Source organism: Kryptolebias marmoratus, linkage group LG24, assembly GCF_001649575.2.
Source record: "Kryptolebias marmoratus isolate JLee-2015 linkage group LG24, ASM164957v2, whole genome shotgun sequence".
In the NCBI taxonomy this organism is placed as follows: domain Eukaryota; kingdom Metazoa; phylum Chordata; class Actinopteri; order Cyprinodontiformes; family Rivulidae; genus Kryptolebias; species Kryptolebias marmoratus.
The window spans coordinates 15,961,781-15,986,723 of NC_051453.1; the positions used below are offsets into that span (position 1 = coordinate 15,961,781).

The 24,943-nt window shown below is 38.3% G+C and overlaps 5 protein-coding genes across 5 annotated transcripts in view; 2 read left to right on the plus strand and 3 right to left on the minus strand.

Annotated features, from left to right (window-relative positions):
• The window catches only part of LOC108230683 (cytochrome P450 2J6), a 14,654-nt gene extending 8,038 nt beyond the window's left edge, over positions 1-6,616 (minus strand). Inside the window, exon 1 of the mRNA XM_017407101.3 lies at positions 6,557-6,616. Within this exon, the coding sequence (XP_017262590.1) occupies positions 6,557-6,562 (6 nt within the window). The 5' untranslated portion in view covers positions 6,563-6,616. The remainder of the gene's footprint in view (positions 1-6,556) is intronic.
• LOC108230682 (cytochrome P450 2J2) lies at positions 368-6,595 on the minus strand. The gene is made up of 9 exons (XM_017407099.3): positions 6,362-6,595; positions 5,063-5,225; positions 4,763-4,912; positions 4,456-4,616; positions 2,766-2,942; positions 2,539-2,677; positions 2,188-2,375; positions 1,396-1,537; positions 368-976 (listed from the first exon to the last, which is right to left on the minus strand). The coding sequence occupies exons 1-9, from the start codon at positions 6,560-6,562 to the stop codon at positions 801-803; spliced, it is 1,497 nt and encodes a 498-aa protein (XP_017262588.1). The 5' UTR covers positions 6,563-6,595; the 3' UTR covers positions 368-800.
• Positions 6,617-7,359: 743 nt separating the features above from the next.
• Positions 7,360-13,938, minus strand: LOC108230681 (cytochrome P450 2J6). Its single transcript, XM_017407098.3, has 9 exons — positions 13,708-13,938; positions 11,549-11,711; positions 11,307-11,456; positions 10,995-11,155; positions 10,475-10,651; positions 10,257-10,395; positions 9,857-10,044; positions 8,831-8,972; positions 7,360-8,442 (listed from the first exon to the last, which is right to left on the minus strand). Exons 1-9 carry the CDS (start codon positions 13,906-13,908, stop codon positions 8,267-8,269), a joined length of 1,497 nt encoding a protein of 498 aa, XP_017262587.1. The 5' UTR covers positions 13,909-13,938; the 3' UTR covers positions 7,360-8,266.
• A 1,272-nt stretch (positions 13,939-15,210) lies between these two features.
• On the plus strand, positions 15,211-19,415 carry LOC108230687 (cytochrome P450 2J2). The gene is made up of 9 exons (XM_017407110.2): positions 15,211-15,494; positions 15,845-16,007; positions 16,239-16,388; positions 16,464-16,624; positions 16,711-16,887; positions 17,044-17,185; positions 17,301-17,488; positions 18,656-18,797; positions 18,929-19,415. The coding sequence occupies exons 1-9, from the start codon at positions 15,312-15,314 to the stop codon at positions 19,102-19,104; spliced, it is 1,482 nt and encodes a 493-aa protein (XP_017262599.1). The 5' UTR covers positions 15,211-15,311; the 3' UTR covers positions 19,105-19,415.
• Positions 19,416-20,690: 1,275 nt separating this feature from the next.
• On the plus strand, positions 20,691-24,689 carry LOC108230688 (cytochrome P450 2J2). Its single transcript, XM_017407111.3, has 9 exons — positions 20,691-20,873; positions 21,224-21,386; positions 21,921-22,070; positions 22,146-22,306; positions 22,393-22,569; positions 22,726-22,867; positions 22,983-23,170; positions 23,819-23,960; positions 24,092-24,689. Exons 1-9 carry the CDS (start codon positions 20,691-20,693, stop codon positions 24,265-24,267), a joined length of 1,482 nt encoding a protein of 493 aa, XP_017262600.1. The 3' UTR covers positions 24,268-24,689.
• The last annotated feature ends 254 nt before the right edge of the window (positions 24,690-24,943 follow it).

The following is a 24,943-nucleotide window of genomic DNA, read 5'->3' on the forward strand; positions in this document are numbered from 1 at the left end:
AGATAGATAGATAGATAGATAGATAGATAGATAGATAGATAGATAGATAGATAGATAGATAGATAGATAGATAGATAGATAGATAGATAGATAGATAGAATTTAGGATACAATATTCACATCATTTTAGTTATACCGACATCACTTCTTACTTTCTGTGTTTCTGTTCTTTGAGCTGCAAAAATCAGTGACATTTCTCACAGATTTAATTTTCTTTTATTTCTCATTTAATTCTTTTTATTTGCCAGTGATTATAACAGACTCACCACCAACCAGCTGTCTAATTCCCAAAATATGTTTTTAAGTTTTAATATATATATATTTGCAGTGACATGCAGCACAATGTGACAAACAATACACAGCACAGGTGCTTTTAATTCATACTCTTTAATTGTTTTGTTTAATGTTGTTGCAGCAAAGCAAACAAAACAGGCAGCATGTTGAAGGATGCAAAACAGCCATAAATTCAAATAGTCCAGCAAATCAAAAACAGCATAAAAGAGCCAAAGATGGAGCACATAAAAATTATTGTGTTTAGCGTTGCACACTGAAACCTGTAAAGTTTTAAACCGAGAAGCTTAGGTATATTTCTCTGATATTCATTTTATTGAACTTGTGAAATTTTAATGTTTTTTAAAAATTAGACTTGGCTCTATAATCCTTTTTTTTGTTGTTGTTGTTTCTTAAGAACAAGCATTCACCGAACGTCAGTGTTTGAAAATCTATAAAATGAATTTATGGTTTGCATAGACTTAAGAACAATACATATGAGGACCAGGAGATTTGTGTTCAAACAGAGGTTTAACGCGGTACGGCACAGAGGCAGTAAGGTTTGGGACAACGAGTGACTCCCAGTTTGAAGTCCAGGCTGGGCTGCTCTCCTGCAGGAGCCGAGAACTTGAACCTCTGAAGGAAGGAGGTGAAGAACAGGAACAGCTCCATCCTGGCCAGCTGTTCTCCGAGACACACACGCTTACCTGAAGACACACAATACAACAGTTGTACTCACACAGGCTTTCAGTCTTGTCCTTTGTGCTCAGAGATTTGTCCAGATTCTTAAAATCTTTTAATGATATCATGAGCTGTAGATGATGGGATATTCAAAGTTTCCCCAATTTCTTAATCAGTCCATTTTTAGATGCACTTTTTTGCTAATCGGTGAACCTCTACCCATCTTTTCTTCTTTGAGATTCAGCCTTTCTAAAATGCTCTTTTATTACCCAGTCTTCTTACTGACATGTTGCCAATTAACCTAATTTGTTGCAAAATGGCTAACTTCAAAAGTAGTTCAACAGGATTAAAACAAAAAGATAAAGAAATTTCTTTGTGCCATTTTGTTTCATTCAGACTTGACAAAACTGCATGTTTTTTCTTCGGATTTCAACGAATAACTCACCTGCAGAGAAAGGCATGAAGGCCTCTCTCTTCCTAAATTTTCCATCCTTGTCCAGAAAGTGTTGTGGGTTGAAGGTGTGAGGAGTCTCCCACATTGTCTCGTCACGTAGGACTGAGTCCAGAGTTGCCAGGATCATAGTGCCCTAAAAAAAAAAAAAAAGTTCTTTAAAAGTCAGCTAGATAATAAACAGAAGAAATAAATAATAAATGTTTCATAATATTATTACCCACTGACATTGAGCTGCATGACAGCAAACCCAAAGCTATAAACCCACATGACCTAAACACTGTAAACCATTCAGGTCTCACTGCCATTCTGTAAACCTTCCCTGTCAGTTTTGCAACTATCCTTCAGTCAAAAATCACAATAACATTGCATTCTCTATTATGTAATTTATGCTTTGCTAAAATGGCCAGATTTAAAACAGTTATGAAATCAAAAGTTATTTTCTGAGTCAGTCATTCTAAAGTCTTTTGTTTTAAGCTATACAAGCTTGGGTGGCCATCCCTGGTCCTCTAAGGCCACTATCCTGCATGTTTTCCTTGTTTCTCTGCTCCAACACACCTGATTTGAAACAATGGGTGATTAAAACGCTTCTGCAGAACATGGAGAGGTAATTTAACCACTGAATCAGGTGTGTTGGAGCAGAGAAACAAGTAAAACATGCAGGATAGTGGCCCTCGAGGACCAGAGTTGGCCACCCCTGCTACACAGAGTACATCTTTAAAATTAGAAAAATTTACATTAAGACATCTAAATTAAAATGCTTTTATTAATGGGTCAATCATAAACCTTTGGAATTGAGTATTTATCCAGGGTTGTGTTCTTGTTTGCCATGTGGACCACATTAAGAGGGAGGATGTTTCCCATTCTCTGTATCTCATGGATGACAGCATCGGTGTATGGCATGTTTTCTCTGTCAGCCACAGAAGGCTGTCTGGATGGACCAATCACAGCGTCGATCTCAGCCTGGACCCGCTCTGCACACAGGGAAATAAAACAAGATTTGAATATTTTATGCGTTTGGATAAACATGGAAGAAACTTCACATTGTGAACTCCTTCATCCCAGCAAATGCCTGATCTGTTAAATACAAAGGACTCTATAAACTCTTAGGGAGATGCATGAATGTTACACACACACCTTGTATGTGAGGGTAGTAGATCATGTATAATAGCCCCCAGTTCAAAGTAGTGGTGGTGGTTTCAGTTCCAGCGCCGAACAGGTCCAAAGTACAAAAACACAAATTTCTGAGATCAAAACTAGACTCTTTGTCCTCATGCTGTGGGAAACACAACAGACAGATGAATGTTTTTATTTACAAACTTCATTAGATGCAAAAAAAAAAAACCAACACACCAAGCTCTTACCTTTTGCATTTCTATGAGGAAGGAGTCGATGTAGTCTCTCGGTGATGAAGGGTTGAGATTTTCTCTGTGTTCTTTGATCCTAATTTCTATGAAGTCAATTATTGACTGTGTTAAAGTGAATATCTTCTGATGAGGTCCAGGCAGCCACCTCATCAGCCAAGGAGCTGTGTTGTAAAACTACAGAGCAGGGAGACAGTTACAGTATCAACTAAGAGAGACCCTCCTCCTGGTATTTCAAACTGGAAATGCTCTAAACATCGTCTACTTCAGGTAATGTATTCATTACGTTTAACAGCCATAAAATTTCCTTAACATTTCATGAGACAGTTCCGATCCTTTGAAAAGGGGTTCTGTCAAAAAGCTATGAACAGATAATATCTTACCTGCTGTAGCTCCTTGAACAACCTCAGTTTTGGCAAATAAAACTTACATCCAACAGGACGGACAAGCTAACAGCTAATCTGATCACAGCATGGCCGAAAACACCAGCTCCAACCTTTAAAATTTTGCAATATTATTATTAATAATAAATGTAATCTTCAAAATGTTGTTATAGTTCATGAGAATGTTATTTAGCCTCGGCCAGTTTTATATTACAGTTATTCTGGCACATATTTGATAAAATTCATGTCATTTCAGTGCCCCGGTCTGAACCAGAAGTGCTACAGCTGACTGCTGATGCTGCGCTTTTAGTTAATGATAAAATTTCATGTGAATAACAGAGTACCGGAAAACAGCAGCGTAAAGGATTATAAAACACCAGTTGTATGAACTGCTAGAAACTTAGATTGGAGCTGTGTTTGGACTAGCCGTTAGCTTGTCAGTCCTGTCAGAGTTAGCATGTCTTTGTCCAAACTGGAGCTGTTTGAAGAGCTACCTACAACAGGTAAGATCTTAATTGTTCATAGGCGTTTCACAGAACCCCACTTCAACAGAACCGGACTACCCTTTTATTCAGCTAATGCTCAAATGTTTTATAAGAAACTCTAAACTAATGGTTGTTGTTTACATGTAGGTTAATCAAAGTAGATTTTTTTATATTATGTAAAGCAGTGGTCTCCAACCCTGGTCCTCGAGGGCCACCATTCTGCATGTTTTACTTGTTTCTCTGCTCCAACACACCTGATTTGAATCAATGGGTGATTAACAGGCTTCTGCAGAACATGAGGAGGTAATTTAATAACTGAATCAGGTGTGTTGGAGCAGGGAAACAAGTAACACATGCAGAATAGTGGCCCTCGAGGACCAGGATTGGAGACCCCTGACGTAAAGCCTTCATTGGACAATAACAAACTCTGTTTCAGCAGATTTGTTCCACATCTTTTGGTCTCTGCAACATGATTAAGTGTATACTAAAAAAGCTGTTTGAATTTTATTGGTTGACACTACTCTGAATAAAAGATTAAGTATATTGCACAAACATGTCATATCTCTTTGCAGAGATTATGATTTACCAGGTTGTTCATAAATGATCATCTTATCTTTCAACCATATGTTCATTGTATCATTATACAACTCTAAACCCAATCATGGGTTGTTACCTGTGATACTTTTGTACTAGGTACACTCAGGGACAGACTTCTGTACAGACATAATGATCATTAAATCACCAGTAAACGAGCACAGCTCAGGTTTAGGCTCTGCTTGGTGTTTTTCTTATCACACACATCCAGGAGTGTGGAGTCCTCACCTGTGCCCACACACTTCCTTCTAAGTACATTATCTCATTGAAGTCCTTAAGTATTTTGTGGTACTGCTTGTCGGTGTACTCGAACCGACTGCCAAACACCAAACAGCAGATGATGTTGGACACCGCGTTGTTGATTAGTTTTTGGGCATTAAAAGGCTGACCTGTAAGGAAAATATAAATTACAGATAAGTTAGAAAGGATTTTACAAACACCCCATGTCAAAACACTGCTTGTTTAACTGGCTTTTTTATTATTATTATTTCAGCTCTGATACAGAAACTGTTGGTGTTAATGATGTGAATCTGACCTTTGTGATCAGCAAAAGCCTCTGTGAGATACTGGCACTCCTGCTGGATGTATCTCTCCAAGCTCTTCCTGCCCAGACCAAAGTTTCTGAGCGTGTGAAGAGCGAATCTCCTTTGCTGCTTCCATGGATATCCATTGCTTCCTACAAGACCTGTTTTGAAACAATTTTATGCTGGCAACAATCAGAAAATAAAATAATGTATTAACCAACAGCTACATGCTAATATTCCTCCTAATATTCTATTCTGGTTCAATTAAAACACCAGATTGCAGTTTCTGCTCACAAATACAATAACGCCACCTTGATTTTTTATCAGTTCATTAAACACAGGGACGTTGGGACGATCCACGAAGTCTTCTCCTTGTTGGACCAGAGCCTTCTTCACCAGCTTGTAGCCGTTAACGACCACAACTCTTCCTCCAAACAGGCGGAGGCTGAAAATGTTCCCATATTCCTCTGCAAACTGAACACAGACAACAGGCTGGAGCTTTAGCTCAACACCAAGGAGACACCGAAGAGACAAACTCAGACACATTTTATTGTAACATTTAAACTTAACATTCATTAAAAGAGCTTTTTATCCTTCAATTTATTGGGAACAGTTTTTACTGATAGAAAAAAAAGAAAAGAGTTAAACCTTTTGAAGAATAATATTTTTTTGCTCTGTCATTCTGATAAACAAAAAAAAGACTATTAGACACTAATATATGTGATATAAATAGGTGGTATTCATGATTATCAAAATAAAAAAATATTTGTTTTCATATATTTTTGCAGGAGATCATTAAAGGCTTCAGAAAGCGTGGAGGTAAATACAAATTTATGCACTGTTTCAGTTTTTTTGTGGTTTTAATTTATACTTTGTTTATTGCCATCAATTTGGAGTTTTTCTGTTTAGCTTCAAGTCATAAACCCAGAATATGTCTAATTAAATTACAGGTCTCTATACAGCAAAACAGGAAGAACAGTGAAAGTGTGAAATATTTTATTCCCTCCAAGAAATGAATACCTGGCAACATCTTTTTGTTCATATTTCATTTACAATTTCAGACTTCCCATTGCTAAGTATGTTTATACACAAGAGATATCATCCTATATATATTAAAGAGGAAATATTATTCATGGCTGTTTACTTTAAAACACACTTTGCTTTAGTTGTTGAAACAGACTGAAGTTCATTTCAGCCACTCTTACTCGCCAGAGTTAATAATTTCCTGTTTCTTAGAACAACACAAAGTTTAAACCTGAAGTTACTCACAGTTTTATTTATATAACATTTATTTAGCAGAGATGTATAACGTCTCTCAAATATTGTTTTTACTTTTCAAGAACTGCTTCAACCTTTATTATTTATTTGACAATGTTTTTATTATTATTATTATTATTATTATTTATTTAACCAGGTAAACCCTATTGAGATCCAGATCTCATTTTCAAGGGGGACCAGGGCAGAAATCTGTTAAAGGTGTTAAAGGTGGTTTATGAGTTTGTCTTTGTTGGCAACTATTAAATGAAAAGTTAAAAAATATATTTTATGAGCCCCAAGCAATATGCGACAAATATAACTGTGTAGTTTGTTCATTATCTCAGGACTCGTACCTCTTTGAACTGCAGGTGGATCTTGGAGGCACTGATCCGATGAAGGTGTCCAATAAATGGTAGAGACCTCGGTCCTGGTGGGAAGTTTCTGGGCACTCTGTTCTTCAAAACATCAGTCAACAGCAGGAAAACACACAAAAATATCAAAACACTCCTGCTGTCCAACCACTCCAAGCCGAGAACAGCAGAGATCGCCTCCATGTCTTTAACTAAATTTTCTTTTTTATAAACTAATTTTAACCACACAAAGAAAACAGGGGTTGAGTGAATGAGCTGCTTGTTTTATAACTGAGCGAGCAGGAAATGATAACCTGTACACACAGCTGGATTTCAAAATAAAAGTGTGCATCTCAGTTTATTTACTAAAGTCAAACCAAAACTAGCATAGAAAATGATTAAAGGTTTTATGCTGTCGTCCCAGAAGCCGCCTTTCCTTTAGTGTCACACTACAAATAAATTGAGATAGTTTCAAGTATTAATTTGTGCAATAACCTTGTTTTTTTTCCTAAGTAGCTGTACTGTGCATGTACTGCTTGTGTTTTGTGCAACTAATTTGTTTTATCAAGTTACTCTTTTAACAACCCTTTTCATGTTTTTCTGTGGCAGAATAGTCCTATATGTCTTATAACGTGCAATTATTTAGGAATATAAAGAACTGTTATTACGGTAAAAGTAAAATATGTCATTCATAATTTGTTATCTTGTCAGTATTTTGCTTTACGTAATTTTATTTACACTTAAATCACTTTTTCCTACCTGTGTTTCTCACCATGTTTAATTAGGTTTATCTTACATCTCACTGAAATCCTCTTTCATTTTCTACTGAAGTCAAAAAGGCTAAATAACTTGGAGTGAGATGCAGTAAAATGTGACACACAATACTCAGATTTATGGTCTTTAATCGTTTAAAGATCAGTCTTTAGTCATTGTGTGGTCTATTTATTCTCTCACTACATTAACGCACAGTAAACAATATTATGCAATGTGACTGACAGTAATTGACCTTCAGCTGACATTTATTACATTTATATTCTTTATTAATGCAAGGAAGCCATTAAAAACAAGCACTGATTTTAATGAAGTTACAGTAAACTCACTTTACCAGTAACAAAACAAAGTGCACACAAATCACAATTAAACAGAAACTAATACATTAAAATATAAAGGCTGTGCATTAAAAATTTAGAAACACTCGTTTAAACAGGCAAAAAGACCAGACATCCCAAACATCATGTTTACAGTGATTTCTTAACGAGATAATGTCGGGAGGAACCAAAAAATCAGAATACTTATAATTAGTGTTAGAGGAATGCCTTTAAATGTTGCAACTCTGATCTAAATTAGTTATTAATGTTGACAGAACAAGTTGTTTTCTGCACTTGTGAGAAGTACATCTTTTATTTAAATGGAAAAATACTATTTATTACTCTTCTAGTTTATTTATTTTAAACAGTGGTAGCTTCAGGAGATATGTAAATTAGTCATTTATACAGTTTAGCAGAAATTTAAGATGTCAGAAAGGGAGGTGAAGAGAAAGTTTGCAGATTTGTTTAATTCGAAAGCACTGAGACAAATATGATCACCTACAATTTATACTTAAAGTCTTAAAGATGAGATGAATTTGCAGATTTTAGGTCACACAGATTTCCCAGCACAAACTTGAGTAACTTCATAGTATCTGGATGAAGTCTTACAACCCTTATAATAACCAAAAAATCTCACATTCTTACTGATTAAAACACTTAGGTACAACTGAGACTCCTTCATCTCAGCTTTCAGAGAAATGGAAGCAGAAACATTAAACACTTATTCTTTTATCCATATTTATGATTTGATGCAATACAAATATGCTGAAACACTTTTGATACACATTTAATTTGGGCTCAGTTTAGACCAGTAAATGGTTTAACGCGGAACGGCACAGAGGTGGTAGGGTTTGGGAAGGCGGGTGCCTCCCATTTTGAAGTCCAGGCTGGGCTGCTCGCCTGCAGGAGAGGAGAACTTGAACCTCTGAAGGAAGGAAGTGAAGAACAGGAACAGCTCCATCCTGGCCAGCTGTTCTCCGAGACACACACGCTTACCTGAGAACATAAACACAAGACTTTTACTCTGTGAATTTATAATAAACTTTCTTCTGAGGCTGCAGTAACAGGCATAATTAAGGTAAGGACATGAAGATAGTAAATAATCTGGACATCATTAGGTCTGTTTTAGCAGAATCAAAGTTTTCTTTTTTCTTTTTTTTTCCCAACCAGCAGTCATGTTGTTGTGTTTAGGCACCAAGGCACAGCCTATATACTGTATATATATATATATATATATATATATATGTATATATATATTATTTAACTGACTGATAAGTATGATTATATGACAAATAAACTAAGTGCGAGCACGAGGAAATGGTTTTCTTTCCCTAAAAATGCGTCTCCAGCAGACTGAAACAACATATCGAAATGACAGACTCACCTGCAGAGAAAGGCATGAAGGCCTCTCTCTTCCTAAATTTGCCATCCTTGTCCAGGAAGTGTTGAGGGTTGAAGGTGTGAGGAGTCTCCCACATTGTCTCATCGTGGAGGACAGAGTGAAGTAAAGGTATTATTATGGTGCCCTGAGGGGGGAAAATGAATAAAACTGGTGAGTTGATCTTTTTAAAGAATAAACAAAAAAAGCCTTCTGATCCATGTAAAAATTTAAAATGTTTTTTTTTATGCTAGCTGTCTTTTTTAAAATAATTATTTATCAATCATGACCTGAAAACCATATAAAAATGTTTGCATGGGCACTATTTTGCTGTAATGAAAAAAATAAATGTAAAAATGTGCAGCAATAACCTAAAAAAGCTTCTGATTTAACAATGTGCTTGTGTTTCCCTTCATCGAATCAGTACCCTAATGTGGTGGATGGATGGATGGATGGATGGATGGATGGATGGATGGATGGATGGATGGATGGATGGATGGATGGATGGATGAATGGATGGATGGATGGATGGATGGATGGATGGATGGATGGATGGATGGATGGATGGATGGATGGATGGATGGATGGTGTTGAGTGTGATCAGCTTTAAAAAAGTAATAAACTATTATTGACCTGATCCATGGTCGTAAATTGAAATGAGAGCGGGATCATTACTGTAAGTAAATAAATATGTTAGTATGAAATGTAGGTTCTGGTCATACAGGACGGGTTTGCTTAGCATTGTACTCGAAACATTATGCAGCTCATTGTTTTTTGGACAGTTACAGTAAGCTGTTTGAACTGCAGTATTTATAGCATCACATTGTTATGTTGTGAGCACATCCTGTTGTGTGTGTGTGCAACACATATAAGCATACCCCACGTCGCTGCATACATCCTTCTTTAAATGAAAGTTAAGTGTTTACAGAAGTAGGCCAAAGTATTGTTGTTCACAGTATTCAGATATAGCAGCACTGCTGGTATTACAAATGTCACAAATGTGCCCCCATTTCAAGCCCTGGGATAATGTACCTTTGGGATTGAGTATTTATCCAGGTTAGTGTCCTTATTTGCTATGCGAGGCAGATTGAGTGGGATAATGTTTCCCATTCTCTGTATCTCATGGATGACAGCATCGGTGTACGGCATGTCTTCTCTGTCACTTATAGAGGGCTGTCTGGATGGACCAATCACAGCGTCGATCTCAGCCTGGACCCGCTCTGCACACAGGGAAGACGAGACAACATGTCACTTTGTTCGCTGTGTAGACCAGGAGCTTCCAAACTTGCAACTTTCAACTACATTTGACTGAAATACACTGAGCATAGCTAAAAGCCAACAAAACTTTGTGCACTCCACAGAAAACACTAACACGCTGGATTTATCATTAAACTGATATCAGAGATAAAGGCATGGCCGTGCTCATACAGACCTTGTATATGTGGGTAGTAAATCATGTAAAGCAGCCCCCAGTGTAAAGTAGTTGTGGTGGTTTCAGTTCCAGCTCCAAACAAGTCCAGAGTGCAGGCACACAAATTATTGAGATCAAACCCAGAATCTTTGTCCTCTTTCTATGAAAGACACAAGACACAGATGTGACATCCTGCTAACACTTATATTCTACATGTAAAGAATGAGCACAACACTCACCTCTCCCATTTCTATGAGGAAGGCGTCGATGTAATCTCTTGGTGATGACGGGTCGAGGTTCTCTCTGTGCTCTTTGATTCTAATTTCGACAAAGTCCATTAACTTCTGAATCAGTCTGAATATTTTCTTATGTGGTCCAGGAATCCATGTCATTAACGAGGGCATTGCATTATAAATCTGTAGAAAAGGGAGACATTATTCAGATAATCTAAGTAGCTGAAAAACATTATATCATGATGGCATACACAAGAACACTCTGTCATCTCTTTGTCTTTGTTTTCCATTTCTAAGGTTCATGATCTGTGATTTTTTTAATCAGTCCATTGATGTACTTGTAGAAGTCTGACGTTGTTGTTGGAGCAACACAAACTGTATATTAGGTTCTTCAAGTTAATTGCAAGCAACCACAGTTTTAAGTTATTTGTATAAATATATGCAATACACAGAATCTATAAAAGGACAAGTTCTGACTTATGAAGATAAGATGATTAGGTACGATAATCTGATTCCAGAGGCTCACCTGTACTGAGAAAGCTCCCTGTAACTGGATGATTTGATTGAAGTAATGAAGAATTGTCTGGTACTGCTTGTCTGAGTACTCAAATCGACTCCCAAACACCAAGCAGCAGATGATGTTGGACACAGCGTTGTGTATCAGTAATTGTGCATTAAAAGGTTTGCCTGTCAAAGAAAAACAAAAACACAGATTCAATAAAATTGAAGATTCTGGGTTAAAATATATCAAATCTATGATGACCCACAGAAAAAAAGAGCTCATTGATTTTAGTAATTTCAAGCAAATCTAAAATCAGTTTATATATTTTTTTTGTACCTTGTTGTTCAGCAAAAGCCTCGGTGAGATACTGGCACTCCTGCTGGATGTAAAGTGCCAGGTTTTTCTTGCCCAGGCCAAAGTTTCTCAGCGTGTGAAGAGCAAATCTCCTCTGAACCTTCCACGGATAACCGTTTGACATCACAAGACCTTGTGGGGAAAGAAAACTTAGGCTAGATACTGATGACCTTGCAACAACCAAAAGTAACTTTTGAAACAAAAGGCAGCAAACAAAGCGACACCTTTGTTTATGAAAAACTCTGAAAACAGTGGAATGGCGGGACGATCTATGAAGTCTTCTCCTTGTTGGACCAGGGCCTCTTTCACATTTTTGTAGCCATTTACGACCACAGCTCTTTCGCCAAAGAAATGAAGGCTGAAAACGTCTCCATATTTCTCTGCAAACTGAACACAGACACTAGATTAGTGGAGAATGGAGATTAAGTTTCCTCCACAGGTGGTGACCATAAAGCAAATAAACTTGTACAAATGTGTTATTATGTCCAAGCATTCACGTATTGAATAATATCAGTAATAATTGCCAGTATTATAAAGTCCATGACCTTTAAAGGTCTTTTGTCCTGGTTTTACATAAGGTAAGCTTATGATTAGAGATATTTTACAGATAGTCAGACGAACAAACACAGACAGAGGCAACAACATTACTGCCCTTTGACCCTTGGCACTACATGTTGTGTAACATACAGAAGAACTTTCTGTTCAGGAAAACTAAACAAGGACTGAATTTACAGATAGCCTACGATAAAAAAAAAAAGTTTCCTCTTACTAAGTTACTTTTATAACAGAGGACTCCCAAATAATTTGGTAGTGTGTAAAACAGATACAAAGATAAACCTAAAGGTATCTGTAAAGTAACATTTCTCTAAAACTCTCTGCACGGTTAAAGACAGCATGGACCAAAATCTGTCCATCAGCCGCTGATGACTTTTAAAAGCTGATACTTCCTGAGGAATCACAGGATTTTGGGGGTTCCCAGTTCCTGATCTGCTTCTTTTCGGCCACAGCAAAAAGAGACTAAGTTAAGTTAAAGGTTTATATTCTAAAACAGAGGTAAACATCCACACCTTCTTTGACTTTCTCCTGTTTAACTCATTGTCCAACATTTCTTAAAGTGCGGCGGGTTCATAGTCATCTTTACGGCTGCAGATAACAACCAGCTGGAACCACATCTGTGCTGTTTATACATGTGTTACGTAATGATTAGTGTTTTGTTTAACAGTCTTGACATAGCAAAAACATTAACTGACTGGTCTCTGGGTGGCTGTTTCATGTTTTAAACTTTGAATATGATTAATTTCTGTGAGTCTTTAGGACTCTAAAAAATTTTGTTTATTCTGCAAGAACTGTGTGTTTCTTTATATCATGAACACTGGGCAATAATGTGTTATTTCTTCATAATGCACGCTGATAAAAGGGACTCCAGATGCTACGCTGCAAGCAGTGCTCAAAAACACAACACGGAGCTTAAAACTCTTAAATGTCAAATCAAACTTACAGCTCTTATTAAAATGACAAAAAGCTTGTTCTAAAACACAGCTGCAACCCACAACTTCTTTCTAAACATGCATTGTTGCACAGTAAAACTGATTAAGTTAGAGTCGTTTTTGTGTTTCCTGTCAATTAGCTGTGGCAGCCATCTTGAACGGGGTTGACTCAGTTTTGTTAAAAATTGTCCAGACGTTCGTGAGATATTTTGCACACAGTAAGAAGACAGAGGCAACAACATTACTGCCCTTTCACCCTTGGCACTACATGTTGTGTAACCTACGGAAGAACTTTCTGTTCAGGAAAAGTAAACGTGGTCTGAATCTTTCAGACAGATTTTTCAATTATTTTATAGGAGTCCAGACTGCATTACAACCCACATCATGGTAAGTATAGCTTCAGAGTATTATATGCACTTTTAATAAATGTTGGTCTCAAATGCCATCAAGATAAAATTAAAATAATTATTAAAAAGCCATTTCATAACACACCCAAACCCATCTCCACTGATCAATAAATAGGTTTTGACCTTTGAGAAGGTGGATATTTGTGTGTATTTTCCTTTTTAGTTAAATGTGTAATTTTTATTGGAAGCACTAAAAGTTATTTTTGACCCTGGTTAAACTGTGCACAGAGTTTAATGTAGTAACAGGTGAAGGTCCAGTCCCATGCCCCCTTATGTAATGACTTCCTCTGTTATCTCTGTCATCTTGCCTGAACTTTATTCCAGCTCTCACATGTCGCTTTCATCATCGGGATTTACAGAGTACTAACTTCAAGTTAAAAAAAAATGACAAAGAGAAAGAAAAACAAAATCAAAACAACACATATAAGTTGATTAGTTATGGCACATATATTAATTTTGACATTTGTTGTGGTGTAAGGACTCATGTACCTCTACTAACTGCAGGTGGAGTCTGGAAGGATTGATGCGATGAAGATCTCCAATAAAAGGAAGAGACCGAGGCCCTGGAGGAAAGTTTTTTGGTTTTCTGTTCTTCAGAATGTCGCTGAGCAGCAGAAAGACAAAGATAAATATTAAAATACTCCTGGTATCTAACCACTCTAAGCCCAGAACACTGTAAAATGCCTCCATGTCCTGGTTTCTCAGATCTGTTGCAGTATCAGCTCATTCAGGTGAGTTATCACTTAATGAGCTGCTGCTGCGTGCCTGCCTTTACAAATAAAGGCACTTGTGCACGTGCGCATTGACTCTGTGTTCTGTGATCAAAGATCAATGTTATTTATGCAGGGGAAAAGTCAGATAAAAGCTGACTGTTATTGCTTAAAACATGTTAGTAAATACTGAAGTAATCATTTAAAAATCTAAAACGGATAACAAAATCTGTAATAAAGAAGTTCAAAATCCTGATCCGGACCTCCGAAAGTCCTCTTCTTTTAATCCTGTGCACCTTGAACTTATTAGTTGCGCCATTGTCTTTTATCTTAATTCAAAAATGTGCCAAAAAGATGGATTAAAAGCAGTTATAGTTGTGTAAACAACAATTAACTCAAAAAATTTCAAAGAACTGTTTTAACTAGTGAAAATTTAAACTAGTGACAAAGGTAATCCACAAGCATGGTGTGTCTGAGGTTAGTACAGGTCAAAAAGGTCTTTCTTTTTTTTTTTTTTTACCTGAGCAGTAATATTAATTGCACTTACACCTTTGACAAAAGAAGCATAGTTGCAGCAGATATGTAAACTCTTGCCAATTAGGCGGGGGTTTGGGAGCTCAGAAGAACAAGGAACAGTCCAGATGGCTTGTTGTTAAGTGGAGTTTTGTGAAACTGTTGTGAACGAGTCTTATCTTACCTGTTGTACATAGGATTTCTTCTTTGACAGATCTCAGATTGGAGAAATCAAGCTTAATTCTGACAGGATTAATGGGTTTATGTGACACCGCTGTCCACACTGCACAATACATTGTTATTGCTGAAAAACTACTGTCATATAAAAAGCCCATCTGCACCAGACGTGCTACAGCTAGATGCCTGCTGAGCTATAGGTACATACCAGGTGTACCGGGTAAGTATCAGGTACATATCGGGCTGTATTATGTATTGCTACTATGGAAAAATGTATTTTTGAGAACATTTTAATATGTTTCTGTGTTGTGTTCATCTAAAGCCATGTGTGGAAAAGTACGTATTCCTCTAACCCATGGTTGAATGTTCTTCTTGTGTTTATTTAAACGATGATGCAGATTTTACTTAAAGTTGGAAACAAGCATTAAATAGTGTCTGTTTTGTTTAAAACTGAACCCGCACCCGTGTGTCCTTTATATAGTATTCTGTCAGCAGGCAGCTGGGACGCTGCCAAGTCCGGCCTTGTTTTTCCTGTCAAGGGTCCTAAGAGACTATTAGCGTTATGTAACATTCCAGGTTTTTTTTTTCTAGTTATCTGCACTCTTCACCCTGCTAGTTGCAAATTCTGCAGCCCTGCCTGCAAGACACAACTTAAGGGTTGCTTCTTTGAAGGACCTTTCTAAAAGCTTCATCATGATTTTTCAAGCTCTTTTTGCTCAAATTGACTTTACCAGTTGGCTGTTGTTGGTTTTTCTGCTGCTGCTTTTAATGGATGTGGTGAAAAACTGGAGGCCTCGCAACTTCCCCCCTGGACCCTGGGCTGTGCCGTTTCTAGGCAACGTCTTCACTGGAGTAGATTTCAAATCCATAAACAAGGTGAGGCGTCCAAGGAAACTCTGCTGCGTGTGTGCATGTAGAAAAGGATTTCTAAACAGAAAAGTAAAGCAGATTGCCTATTATCTATGCAGAGATTTGTCTTACAGACACCAGCATTGTTCACGTGAAGGAAAACAAATCACACAATATTGCAAATCAGATGATTTATGATCAATTTTAAACATCTACTGTATCATTATAATAATTAAAAAGACTCAACAGTCACAAAAAACAGATTTATTAAGACAACTTAGTTTGATTGACGTTAATGTTCTCTTTGAAGAGATTTTTGTAAATCATTGTCAGGTATTTTCTCTCTTACGATTTAACTTTTTTCTCTCCAAATGCAGCTTACAAAGGAGTACGGCCCCGTGTTGAGCCTAAGGAAAGGCAGTGAGAGGTTTGTGTTTATTTCAGGGTACAAGATGGTCAAAGAGGCTCTTGTTAATCAGCTGGACAGCTTTATCGACCGACCTATTGTTCCTCTTTTCGACGTCATCTACAAGGGCCTTGGTGAGTGGGTGGACATGCAAGCACAAACTCTTTGACTGCTTTACGCCTCTTCTCTGCAGAAGAAAAAGAGTTGTCTTTATTAAGTGATGAAGGATTGACCCAGAATGTGTTTAGAGTTTGAAATCTGCACTCTGCCATCCTTCATCCTCAAACAAACTCAACACGGCAGGGAGTAGGGAGTGACAATAGACCTTAACCACCTGTCATTTATTTGATGTCACATTCTTACAGGTATCACTATGAGCAACGGTTACTTATGGAAAAAGCAGAGAAAGTTTGCCAACTGTCATCTGCGTTACTTTGGAGAGGGACATAAGAGTCTGGAAAAATATATCGAAGTGGAGTGCAGCTTTCTTTGTGAGGCCTTCAAAGAGGAGCAAGGCAAGTGGCCTTACGAAGGTGGTTTATTTGCTACATGTGATGCACTGACTTAAATTGAATTCCTAATATTTCCAGGAAGACCATTTAATCCCCACTACATGATGAAAATGGCAGTGAGTAACATAATATGCTCCGTGGTCTTTGGACATCGATTTGAATACTCGGATCCAAGCTTACGCAAAGTTCTGGAGCTGGACAACGAAGCCATTGTGCTCTCTGGCTCACTTCGGACTCAGGTAGTTCCTTTTTTAATTGTTGTGCTTTTATAGAAACTCCATCTTGTTTGTCTCTAACTGATCTGAGAGTTTATCCCTTCAAACAGCTGTATGATGTCATTCCTGGCTTGATGAAGTACCTGCCAGGACCCCACCAGACGGTCCACGCTAACTACAGGGAGATCCTCTCCTTTTTGATGAAGGAAATAGAGAAACATCAGGAGGAGTGGAACCCAGATGACCCTCGAGATTATATTGATGTGTACCTGGCAGAGATGAAAAAGGTAAGAGTTTATGCAAAACAAAGGTTATGGAGGATAAAAACACAGAAAAATTGTTGGAAGTTATATTTCCTTGAACCAACATGTACAAAGTGTAATAATGTATAAAGCTAGATGTTTGATGTGATAAAATAACAAAGATTCTTCATGGCGCTTTAGCACAAAGAGGATCCTCTGGCTGGCTTCAACATTGAGACACTGCAGTTTTGCACCCTTGACCTGATTGAGGCTGGAACAGAATCAGCTGCCAACACGTTACGCTGGGCCCTTGTATACATGATGAACTTCCCAGAGATACAGGGTTAGTTTTTATTCCTTACATAAAGCAATTGAATATTCCAGTGAATGGTAGCTGATGATGATAAAGAATTTTATCCACGATGAACTTCAAGTTTGACCTCTGCTTTGTCCCTCAGAGAAGGTCCAGGCGGAGATAGACAGAGTAATCGGACAGTCTCGTCAGCCCACCATAGCTGACAGACCAAACCTACCGTACACTGAAGCTGTCGTTCACGAGAGCCAGCGGATTGGAAACATTGCTCCCATGGGATTTCCTAAAATGGCGAGTAAAGACACAACACTGGGAGGATACTTCATCCCCAAGGTAGGAGAATATTCACCAAACATTCCAGGAGACAAATGTCATGTTATAAAATGCGTAAATGAATATATTCACTTATAAAGCAAGTTAAGCACCTGGACGATGTGGTGGAAATTAAATGAATCTGTGCATGCTGAAAAATCGTGTGACTGTTGCAAAAATTATAATTGATTAAGTGAGAGACAGACTAGGCAGTACAGACACAGTGCTGGTTCTATGACTGTTGCCGGTAGCTCCCTTTTCAAGACTGGATACAAGCAGCAATTCAGTGTAAAATGGAGTCATACAATCTTTGTTTTCTCCCCTGAGCCAAGTTGTCCCATAGCTGTTGTACCTGTTCGATTGGGAAAAGATCAGGGGACCTGGCTGGCCAAAGCAGGACCTCAAAATGGCCTCGGCAGTCCATAGAAACACGTGTCGTATGTCAACTGGTGTGTTGTCTCCGGAGGGGTAAGACATGCGGTTGCAGATTATCCTGATGTAGTGCTGTGCCATAAAGGTGTCTAAAATCACTAAGAGCATTGAACTGAAGTCATATCCTATAGTCACCAACACCAAAACAGTAAATCTGTTTTGTCTCTTCACAAGATTGATTATCTCCCATTAGTGCTGTCATTTGCACACACAATGATCATTTGTGGTAATGCAGAACCAAGATTCAAAGCTGAACATGATACGACATATCTTGTTGTCTGTCCATGACTTCTGATTACGGCACACTTCAAACACAGCAATCGCTGCTCGGTTAATGGCAGCCTAAACATGGAACGGTGAACTTGCAGTCTGGCTCATGTGACATGTATACACCCTACAACTGGGCAGTTGTGCAACACAACCACCCGGCTGTGTGCAAACCCACAATGTGACCCCTATCAAACTCTGTCAAGTGTGGATAATGCTGTCCAATGCATCTATGAGGCATTCTCTGTCCACTTGATGCCACCGCCTATCTCCTTTGGTCCTTCTAGTGCCAGCTTCTTGCAAACTATGGCAAAGATGCAGCACGTAAACCTTGTAAACAAAGCTTCCGTTAACATATCCATTGTTGGTCCACTTGTGAAGCAAATTGCACCCAAAAAGAATTATTCCTTCTTGGTGCATAACTTGTTTTGTCAGTGAGTAAGTTTGTACACAGCTGAGATTGACAACATGTTCTCTCTTCTTGTCCAGGGCACAGCTATTACTACAAATCTGGCATCTGTACTGTTTGATAAAAATGAGTGGGAGACTCCAGATGTCTTTAATCCTGGGCATTTCTTGGATTCAGAGGGAAAGTTCCTCAGAAAGGAAGCCTTCTTGCCATTTTCAGCAGGTTGTTCTTAAGCGTTTTCGTCTGTTTTTTTATATGCAAAAATGAATGGACTTTTGCAATATTCTGTTGTATTTAAAAATGCCACCAACACTGAAGACAGCAAGCTAAATGTTTCTGATATTTCACCGCAGGTAAACGTGTTTGTATAGGAGAGAACCTGGCCAAAATGGAGCTGTTTCTTTTCTTCACAACTCTTCTCCAGCACTTCACCTTTGTTCCTGTCCCAGGAGAAATGCCCAGCTTGGAGGGTGTGATGGGCTTCACTTATTCTCCTCAGGAGTTCAGGATGCTGGCTGTGCCTCGCTGATGTTTTTGCAACCACACAACAAGCATCAGTGAATTTTACTTTGTATTCTTTTTAATTCCACATTGTATAAAACCTTCAGCAACTTCATATTGATATATGCAGTAACTGTGATTAAGTTGATCAGTTCACATAATGAGTAAGAAAAAACATACATAATTTTTTCATTTTTAAAGTCTTAATTCATATTGTATAATATCTTAAACCTATAATGGTTTGATTTTTTTTTGTCAGTATGAAGCCTGAAATGTGCCTCAAATATGTATCTACATTTATCTATGACCTGTGTAACTTTAATAAAGACTTTGACCTTGTTTAAGTTTACGTGACACCGCTGTCTACACTGCACATAACATGGTTATTGATGAAAAACTACTGTCATATAAAAAGCCCATCTGCACCAGACGTGCTACAGCTAGGTGCTTACTGAGCTATAGGTACATAGCAGGTGCACCAGGTAAGTACCAGATCCATATCGAACTGTATTATGTATTGCTACTATCAGGATGGGCTGAGTTGTCAAACTTTGAGCAGTCGAGCGGCAGACAGACATTAAGAGGCAGTTAGTAAAAGGTAAGTGGATTTATTTACAGTGCGGTGGGAATTTACAGGCTGGAAGCAGGTTGATGAGTAGCACCTCGGGATTGACAGGAGGCAGACGGCAGAGGCACAGGAACGGGTTTCGGCAAGCGGCTCACTTTCAGGGTTTCCAGGGTGACAGAAGAAGATCGTCCAGTTCAACTCGAGGAGGTGGTTCTGAACACAAGAGAACTACTAGTAAGTAAAGCTCGGGCAACGTACAAACATTCAAGTGGCTGAGACTACTATGCCAAAAGGTTAGCGATGCTTCAGTGAGGAACTGGTCCTCAGGGCAGCCTTAAGAAGCCAGGGAGCTAATTACCAAGACAAGCTGCAGCTGTGGGTGATGAACTGCCAACCAATCAGGAAACAGGAGTAGACAGGAACCAAAACCCCAAAATGCCACAGCTACCTCTGGAAAAATGTATTTTTGAGAACATTTTGATATGTTTCTGTGTTGTGTTCATCTAAAGCCATGTGTGGAAAAGTACACATTCCTCTCACCCACGGTTGAATGTTCTTCTTGTGTTTATTTTAATGTTTTTTATGCAGTACCTTGGCAGGCATCTTCAGCAAAACTATTTTTCTAAAGATATGATTTTTCTTACAAATTCCTTTTTTTTTTTAAACGAATTCTTCAGCGGGTTGGCAGATGTGCTACAGTAAATCATCTCAATGAAAGCTCCAACGTTCACGATTATGATTGTTTTATTTAATGCAGATTTTACTTAAAGTTGGAAACAAGCATTAAATAGTGTCTGTTTTGTTTAAAACCGCACCCGTGTGTCCTTTATATAGTATTCTGTCAGCAGGCAGCTGGGACGCTGCCAAGTCCGGCCTTGTTTTTCCTGTCAAGGGTCCTAAGAGACTATTAGCGTTATGTAACATTCCAGGTTTTTTTTTTCTAGTTATCTGCACTCTTCACCCTGCTAGTTGCAAATTCTGCAGCCCTGCCTGCAAGACACAACTTAAGGGTTGCTTCTTTGAAGGACCTTTCTAAAAGCTTCATCATGATTTTTCAAGCTCTTTTTGCTCAAATTGACTTTACCAGTTGGCTGTTGTTGGTTTTTCTGCTGCTGCTTTTAATGGATGTGGTGAAAAACTGGAGGCCTCGCAACTTCCCCCCTGGACCCTGGGCTGTGCCGTTTCTAGGCAACGTCTTCACTGGAGTAGATTTCAAATCCATAAACAAGGTGAGGCGTCCAAGGAAACTCTGCTGCGTGTGTGCATGTAGAAAAGGATTTCTAAACAGAAAAGTAAAGCAGATTGCCTATTATCTATGCAGAGATTTGTCTTACAGACACCAGCATTGTTCACGTGAAGGAAAACAAATCACACAATATTGCAAATCAGATGATTTATGATCAATTTTAAACATCTACTGTATCATTATAATAATTAAAAAGACTCAACAGTCACAAAAAACAGATTTATTAAGACAACTTAGTTTGATTGACGTTAATGTTCTCTTTGAAGAGATTTTTGTAAATCATTGTCAGGTATTTTCTCTCTTACGATTTAACTTTTTTCTCTCCAAATGCAGCTTACAAAGGAGTACGGCCCCGTGTTGAGCCTAAGGAAAGGCAGTGAGAGGTTTGTGTTTATTTCAGGGTACAAGATGGTCAAAGAGGCTCTTGTTAATCAGCTGGACAGCTTTATCGACCGACCTATTGTTCCTCTTTTCGACGTCATCTACAAGGGCCTTGGTGAGTGGGTGGACATGCAAGCACAAACTCCTTGACTGCTTTATGTCAGGTGTAAGAAGGGGAAGCAGGCACAGGTGAGTGATTATTAACTTGGAGCAGGTGAAGATGGGTGTGGCAGGCAAACAAGAGAATAAACTGAACACAAGTGAATGATGACAGGAATACAAAAAACACAAGGAGCAAAAACTGAACTAAGACAAGACTAAACATGAAGACAACCAAATTACAAAATAAAACAAATAATAAACCCAAACTGAACATAGGATAACCAGAAACACAGAAAAAAACATTAACCCTAAATGCAAAACAAAACTCAAAAAAAACCAAAACAAATCCCGACACTTTACGCCTCTTCTCTGCAGAAGAAAAAGAGTTGTCTTTATTAAGTGATGAAGGATTGACCCAGAATGTGTTTAGAGTTTGAAATCTGCACTCTGCCATCCTTCATCCTCAAACAAACTCAACACGGCAGGGAGTAGGGAGTGACAATAGACCTTAACCACCTGTCATTTATTTGATGTCACATTCTTACAGGTATCGCTTTGAGCAACGGTTACTTATGGAAAAAGCAGAGAAAGTTTGCCAACTGTCATCTGCGTTACTTTGGAGAGGGACATAAGAGTCTGGAAAAATATATCGAAGTGGAGTGCAGCTTTCTTTGTGAGGCCTTCAAAGAGGAGCAAGGCAAGTGGCCTTACGAAGGTGGTTTATTTGCTACATGTGATGCACTGACTTAAATTGAATTCCTAATATTTCCAGGAAGACCATTTAATCCCCACTACATGATGAAAATGGCAGTGAGTAACATAATATGCTCCGTGGTCTTTGGACATCGATTTGAATACTCGGATCCAAGCTTACGCAAAGTTCTGGAGCTGGACAACGAAGCCATTGTGCTCTCTGGCTCACTTCGGACTCAGGTAGTTCCTTTTTTAATTGTTGTGCTTTTATAGAAACTCCATCTTGTTTGTCTCTAACTGATCTGAGAGTTTATCCCTTCAAACAGCTGTATGATGTCATTCCTGGCTTGATGAAGTACCTGCCAGGACCCCACCAGACGGTCCACGCTAACTACAGGGAGATCCTCTCCTTTTTGATGAAGGAAATAGAGAAACATCAGGAGGAGTGGAACCCAGATGACCCTCGAGATTATATTGATGTGTACCTGGCAGAGATGAAAAAGGTAAGAGTTTATGCAAAACAAAGGTTATGGAGGATAAAAACACAGAAAAATTGTTGGAAGTTATATTTCCTTGAACCAACATGTACAAAGTGTAATAATGTATAAAGCTAGATGTTTGATGTGATAAAATAACAAAGATTCTTCATGGCGCTTTAGCACAAAGAGGATCCTCTGGCTGGCTTCAACATTGAGACACTGCAGTTTTGCACCCTTGACCTGATTGAGGCTGGAACAGAATCAGCTGCCAACACGTTACGCTGGGCCCTTGTATACATGATGAACTTCCCAGAGATACAGGGTTAGTTTTTATTCCTTACATAAAGCAATTGAATATTCCAGTGAATGGTAGCTGATGATGATAAAGAATTTTATCCACGATGAACTTCAAGTTTGACCTCTGCTTTGTCCCTCAGAGAAGGTCCAGGCGGAGATAGACAGAGTAATCGGACAGTCTCGTCAGCCCACCATAGCTGACAGACCAAACCTACCGTACACTGAAGCTGTCGTTCACGAGAGCCAGCGGTTTGGAAACATTGCTCCCATGGGATTTCCTAAAATGGCGAGTAAAGACACAACACTGGGAGGATACTTCATCCCCAAGGTAGGAGAAAATTCACCAAACATTCCAGGAGACAAATGTCATGTTTTAAAATGTGTAAATGAATATATTCACTTATAAAGCAAGTTAAGCACCTGGACAAAGTGATGGAAATTAAATGAATCTGTGCATGCTGAAAAATCAAGTGAGGATAATGCTGACCAATGCATCTATGAGGCATTCTCTGTCCACTTGATGCCACCGCCTATCTCCTTTGGTCCCACTAGTGCAGGGGAGGGCAACTCTGGTCCTCTAAGACCACTATCCTGCATGTTTTACTTGGTCCTCTGCTCCAACACACCTGATTTGAATCAGTGGGTGATTAACAGGCTTCTGCAGAACACGAAGAGGTGATTTTACCACTGAATCAGGTGCGTTGGAGCAAGGAAACAAAGAAAACATGCAGGATAGTGGCACTCGAGGACTCGGATTGCCTATCCCTGCTCTAGTGCCATCTTCTTGCAAACTATGGCAAAGATGCAGCACGTAAACCTTGTAAACAAAGCTTCCGTTAACATATCCATTGTTGGTCCACTTGTGAAGCAAATTGCACCCAAAAAGAATTATTCCTTCTTGGTGCATAACTTGTTTTGTCAGTGAGTAAGTTTGTACACAGCTGAGATTGACAACATGTTCTCTCTTCTTGTCCAGGGCACAGCTATTACTACAAATCTGGCATCTGTACTGTTTGATAAAAATGAGTGGGAGACTCCAGATGTCTTTAATCCTGGGCATTTCTTGGATTCAGAGGGAAAGTTCCTCAGAAAGGAAGCCTTCTTGCCATTTTCAGCAGGTTGTTCTTAAGCGTTTTCGTCTGTTTTTTTATATGCAAAAATGAATGGACTTTTGCAATATTCTGTTGTATTTAAAAATGCCACCAACACTGAAGACAGCAAGCTAAATGTTTCTGATATTTCACCGCAGGTAAACGTGTTTGTATAGGAGAGAACCTGGCCAAAATGGAGCTGTTTCTTTTCTTCACAACTCTTCTCCAGCACTTCACCTTTGTTCCTGTCCCAGGAGAAATGCCCAGCTTGGAGGGTGTGATGGGCTTCACTTATTCTCCTCAGGAGTTCAGGATGCTGGCTGTGCCTCGCTGATGTTTTTGCAACCACACAACAAGCATCAGTGAATTTTACTTTGTATTTTTTTGATTCCACATTGTATAAAACCTCATAATAGTCATTTATTGAAGTGTGATAGCAACTTCATATTGATTTATACATGAACTGTGATTAAGTTGATCAGTTCACATGATGAGTAAGAAAAAAAATATACATAATTTTGCATTTTTCAAGTATAATTCATATTGTATAATATCCTAAACCTATAATGGTTTCATTTTTTGTCAGTATGAAGCCTGAAATGTGCCTCAGATATGTATCTACATTTATCTATGACCTGTGTAACTTCAATAAAGACTTTGACCTTCTTAGATTAAACAGCATTTTGTATTCATGTTACACAAGCAGTTCTGTGAACTTTGTATCTTTTGGCAATTTATTAAATGATTTGACAGCTCTTTGAAGACTCATTAATCATAATTAGTTTTCTTTTCTGTAGGATAGCTCTGTTATGTGGAAACTTAGGTGTGGCTTAGTATTAAATTCAATGTTTATCAATAGTTTTTTTTTTCCTTAACAAGTATTAGTTCTGTCACACTTAAGTCAGTATTTTCCCCTTAATTTTGGACATTTTCACAAAGGTTTAAATAGAGATCCCCAATAACTAAAGTACACATACAACACTTTCATGCTGTATCTTACATTCTGCTTT

Coding starts and splice junctions, on each gene's coding strand:
- LOC108230682 (XM_017407099.3), bottom strand. CDS start 6,562: ATGGAGGCGATCTCTGCTGTTCTCGGCTTGGAGTGGTTGGACAGCAGG. Junction 4,617..4,762: donor GGCTTTTGCTGATCACAAAG/GTCAGATTCACA, acceptor TTTTCCTTACAG/GTCAGCCTTTTAATGCCCAA. Junction 2,943..4,455: donor AAGGAAGTGTGTGGGCACAG/GTGAGGACTCCA, acceptor CCTGCTCTGTAG/TTTTACAACACAGCTCCTTG.
- LOC108230681 (XM_017407098.3), bottom strand. CDS start 13,908: ATGGAGGCATTTTACAGTGTTCTGGGCTTAGAGTGGTTAGATACCAGG. Junction 10,652..10,994: donor AGGGAGCTTTCTCAGTACAG/GTGAGCCTCTGG, acceptor CCTTTTCTACAG/ATTTATAATGCAATGCCCTC. Junction 10,045..10,256: donor TTACTACCCACATATACAAG/GTCTGTATGAGC, acceptor CCCTGTGTGCAG/AGCGGGTCCAGGCTGAGATC.
- LOC108230687 (XM_017407110.2), top strand. CDS start 15,312: ATGATTTTTCAAGCTCTTTTTGCTCAAATTGACTTTACCAGTTGGCTG. Junction 16,888..17,043: donor ACCTGGCAGAGATGAAAAAG/GTAAGAGTTTAT, acceptor ATGGCGCTTTAG/CACAAAGAGGATCCTCTGGC. Junction 17,186..17,300: donor GAACTTCCCAGAGATACAGG/GTTAGTTTTTAT, acceptor TTTGTCCCTCAG/AGAAGGTCCAGGCGGAGATA.
- LOC108230688 (XM_017407111.3), top strand. CDS start 20,691: ATGATTTTTCAAGCTCTTTTTGCTCAAATTGACTTTACCAGTTGGCTG. Junction 22,570..22,725: donor ACCTGGCAGAGATGAAAAAG/GTAAGAGTTTAT, acceptor ATGGCGCTTTAG/CACAAAGAGGATCCTCTGGC. Junction 22,868..22,982: donor GAACTTCCCAGAGATACAGG/GTTAGTTTTTAT, acceptor TTTGTCCCTCAG/AGAAGGTCCAGGCGGAGATA.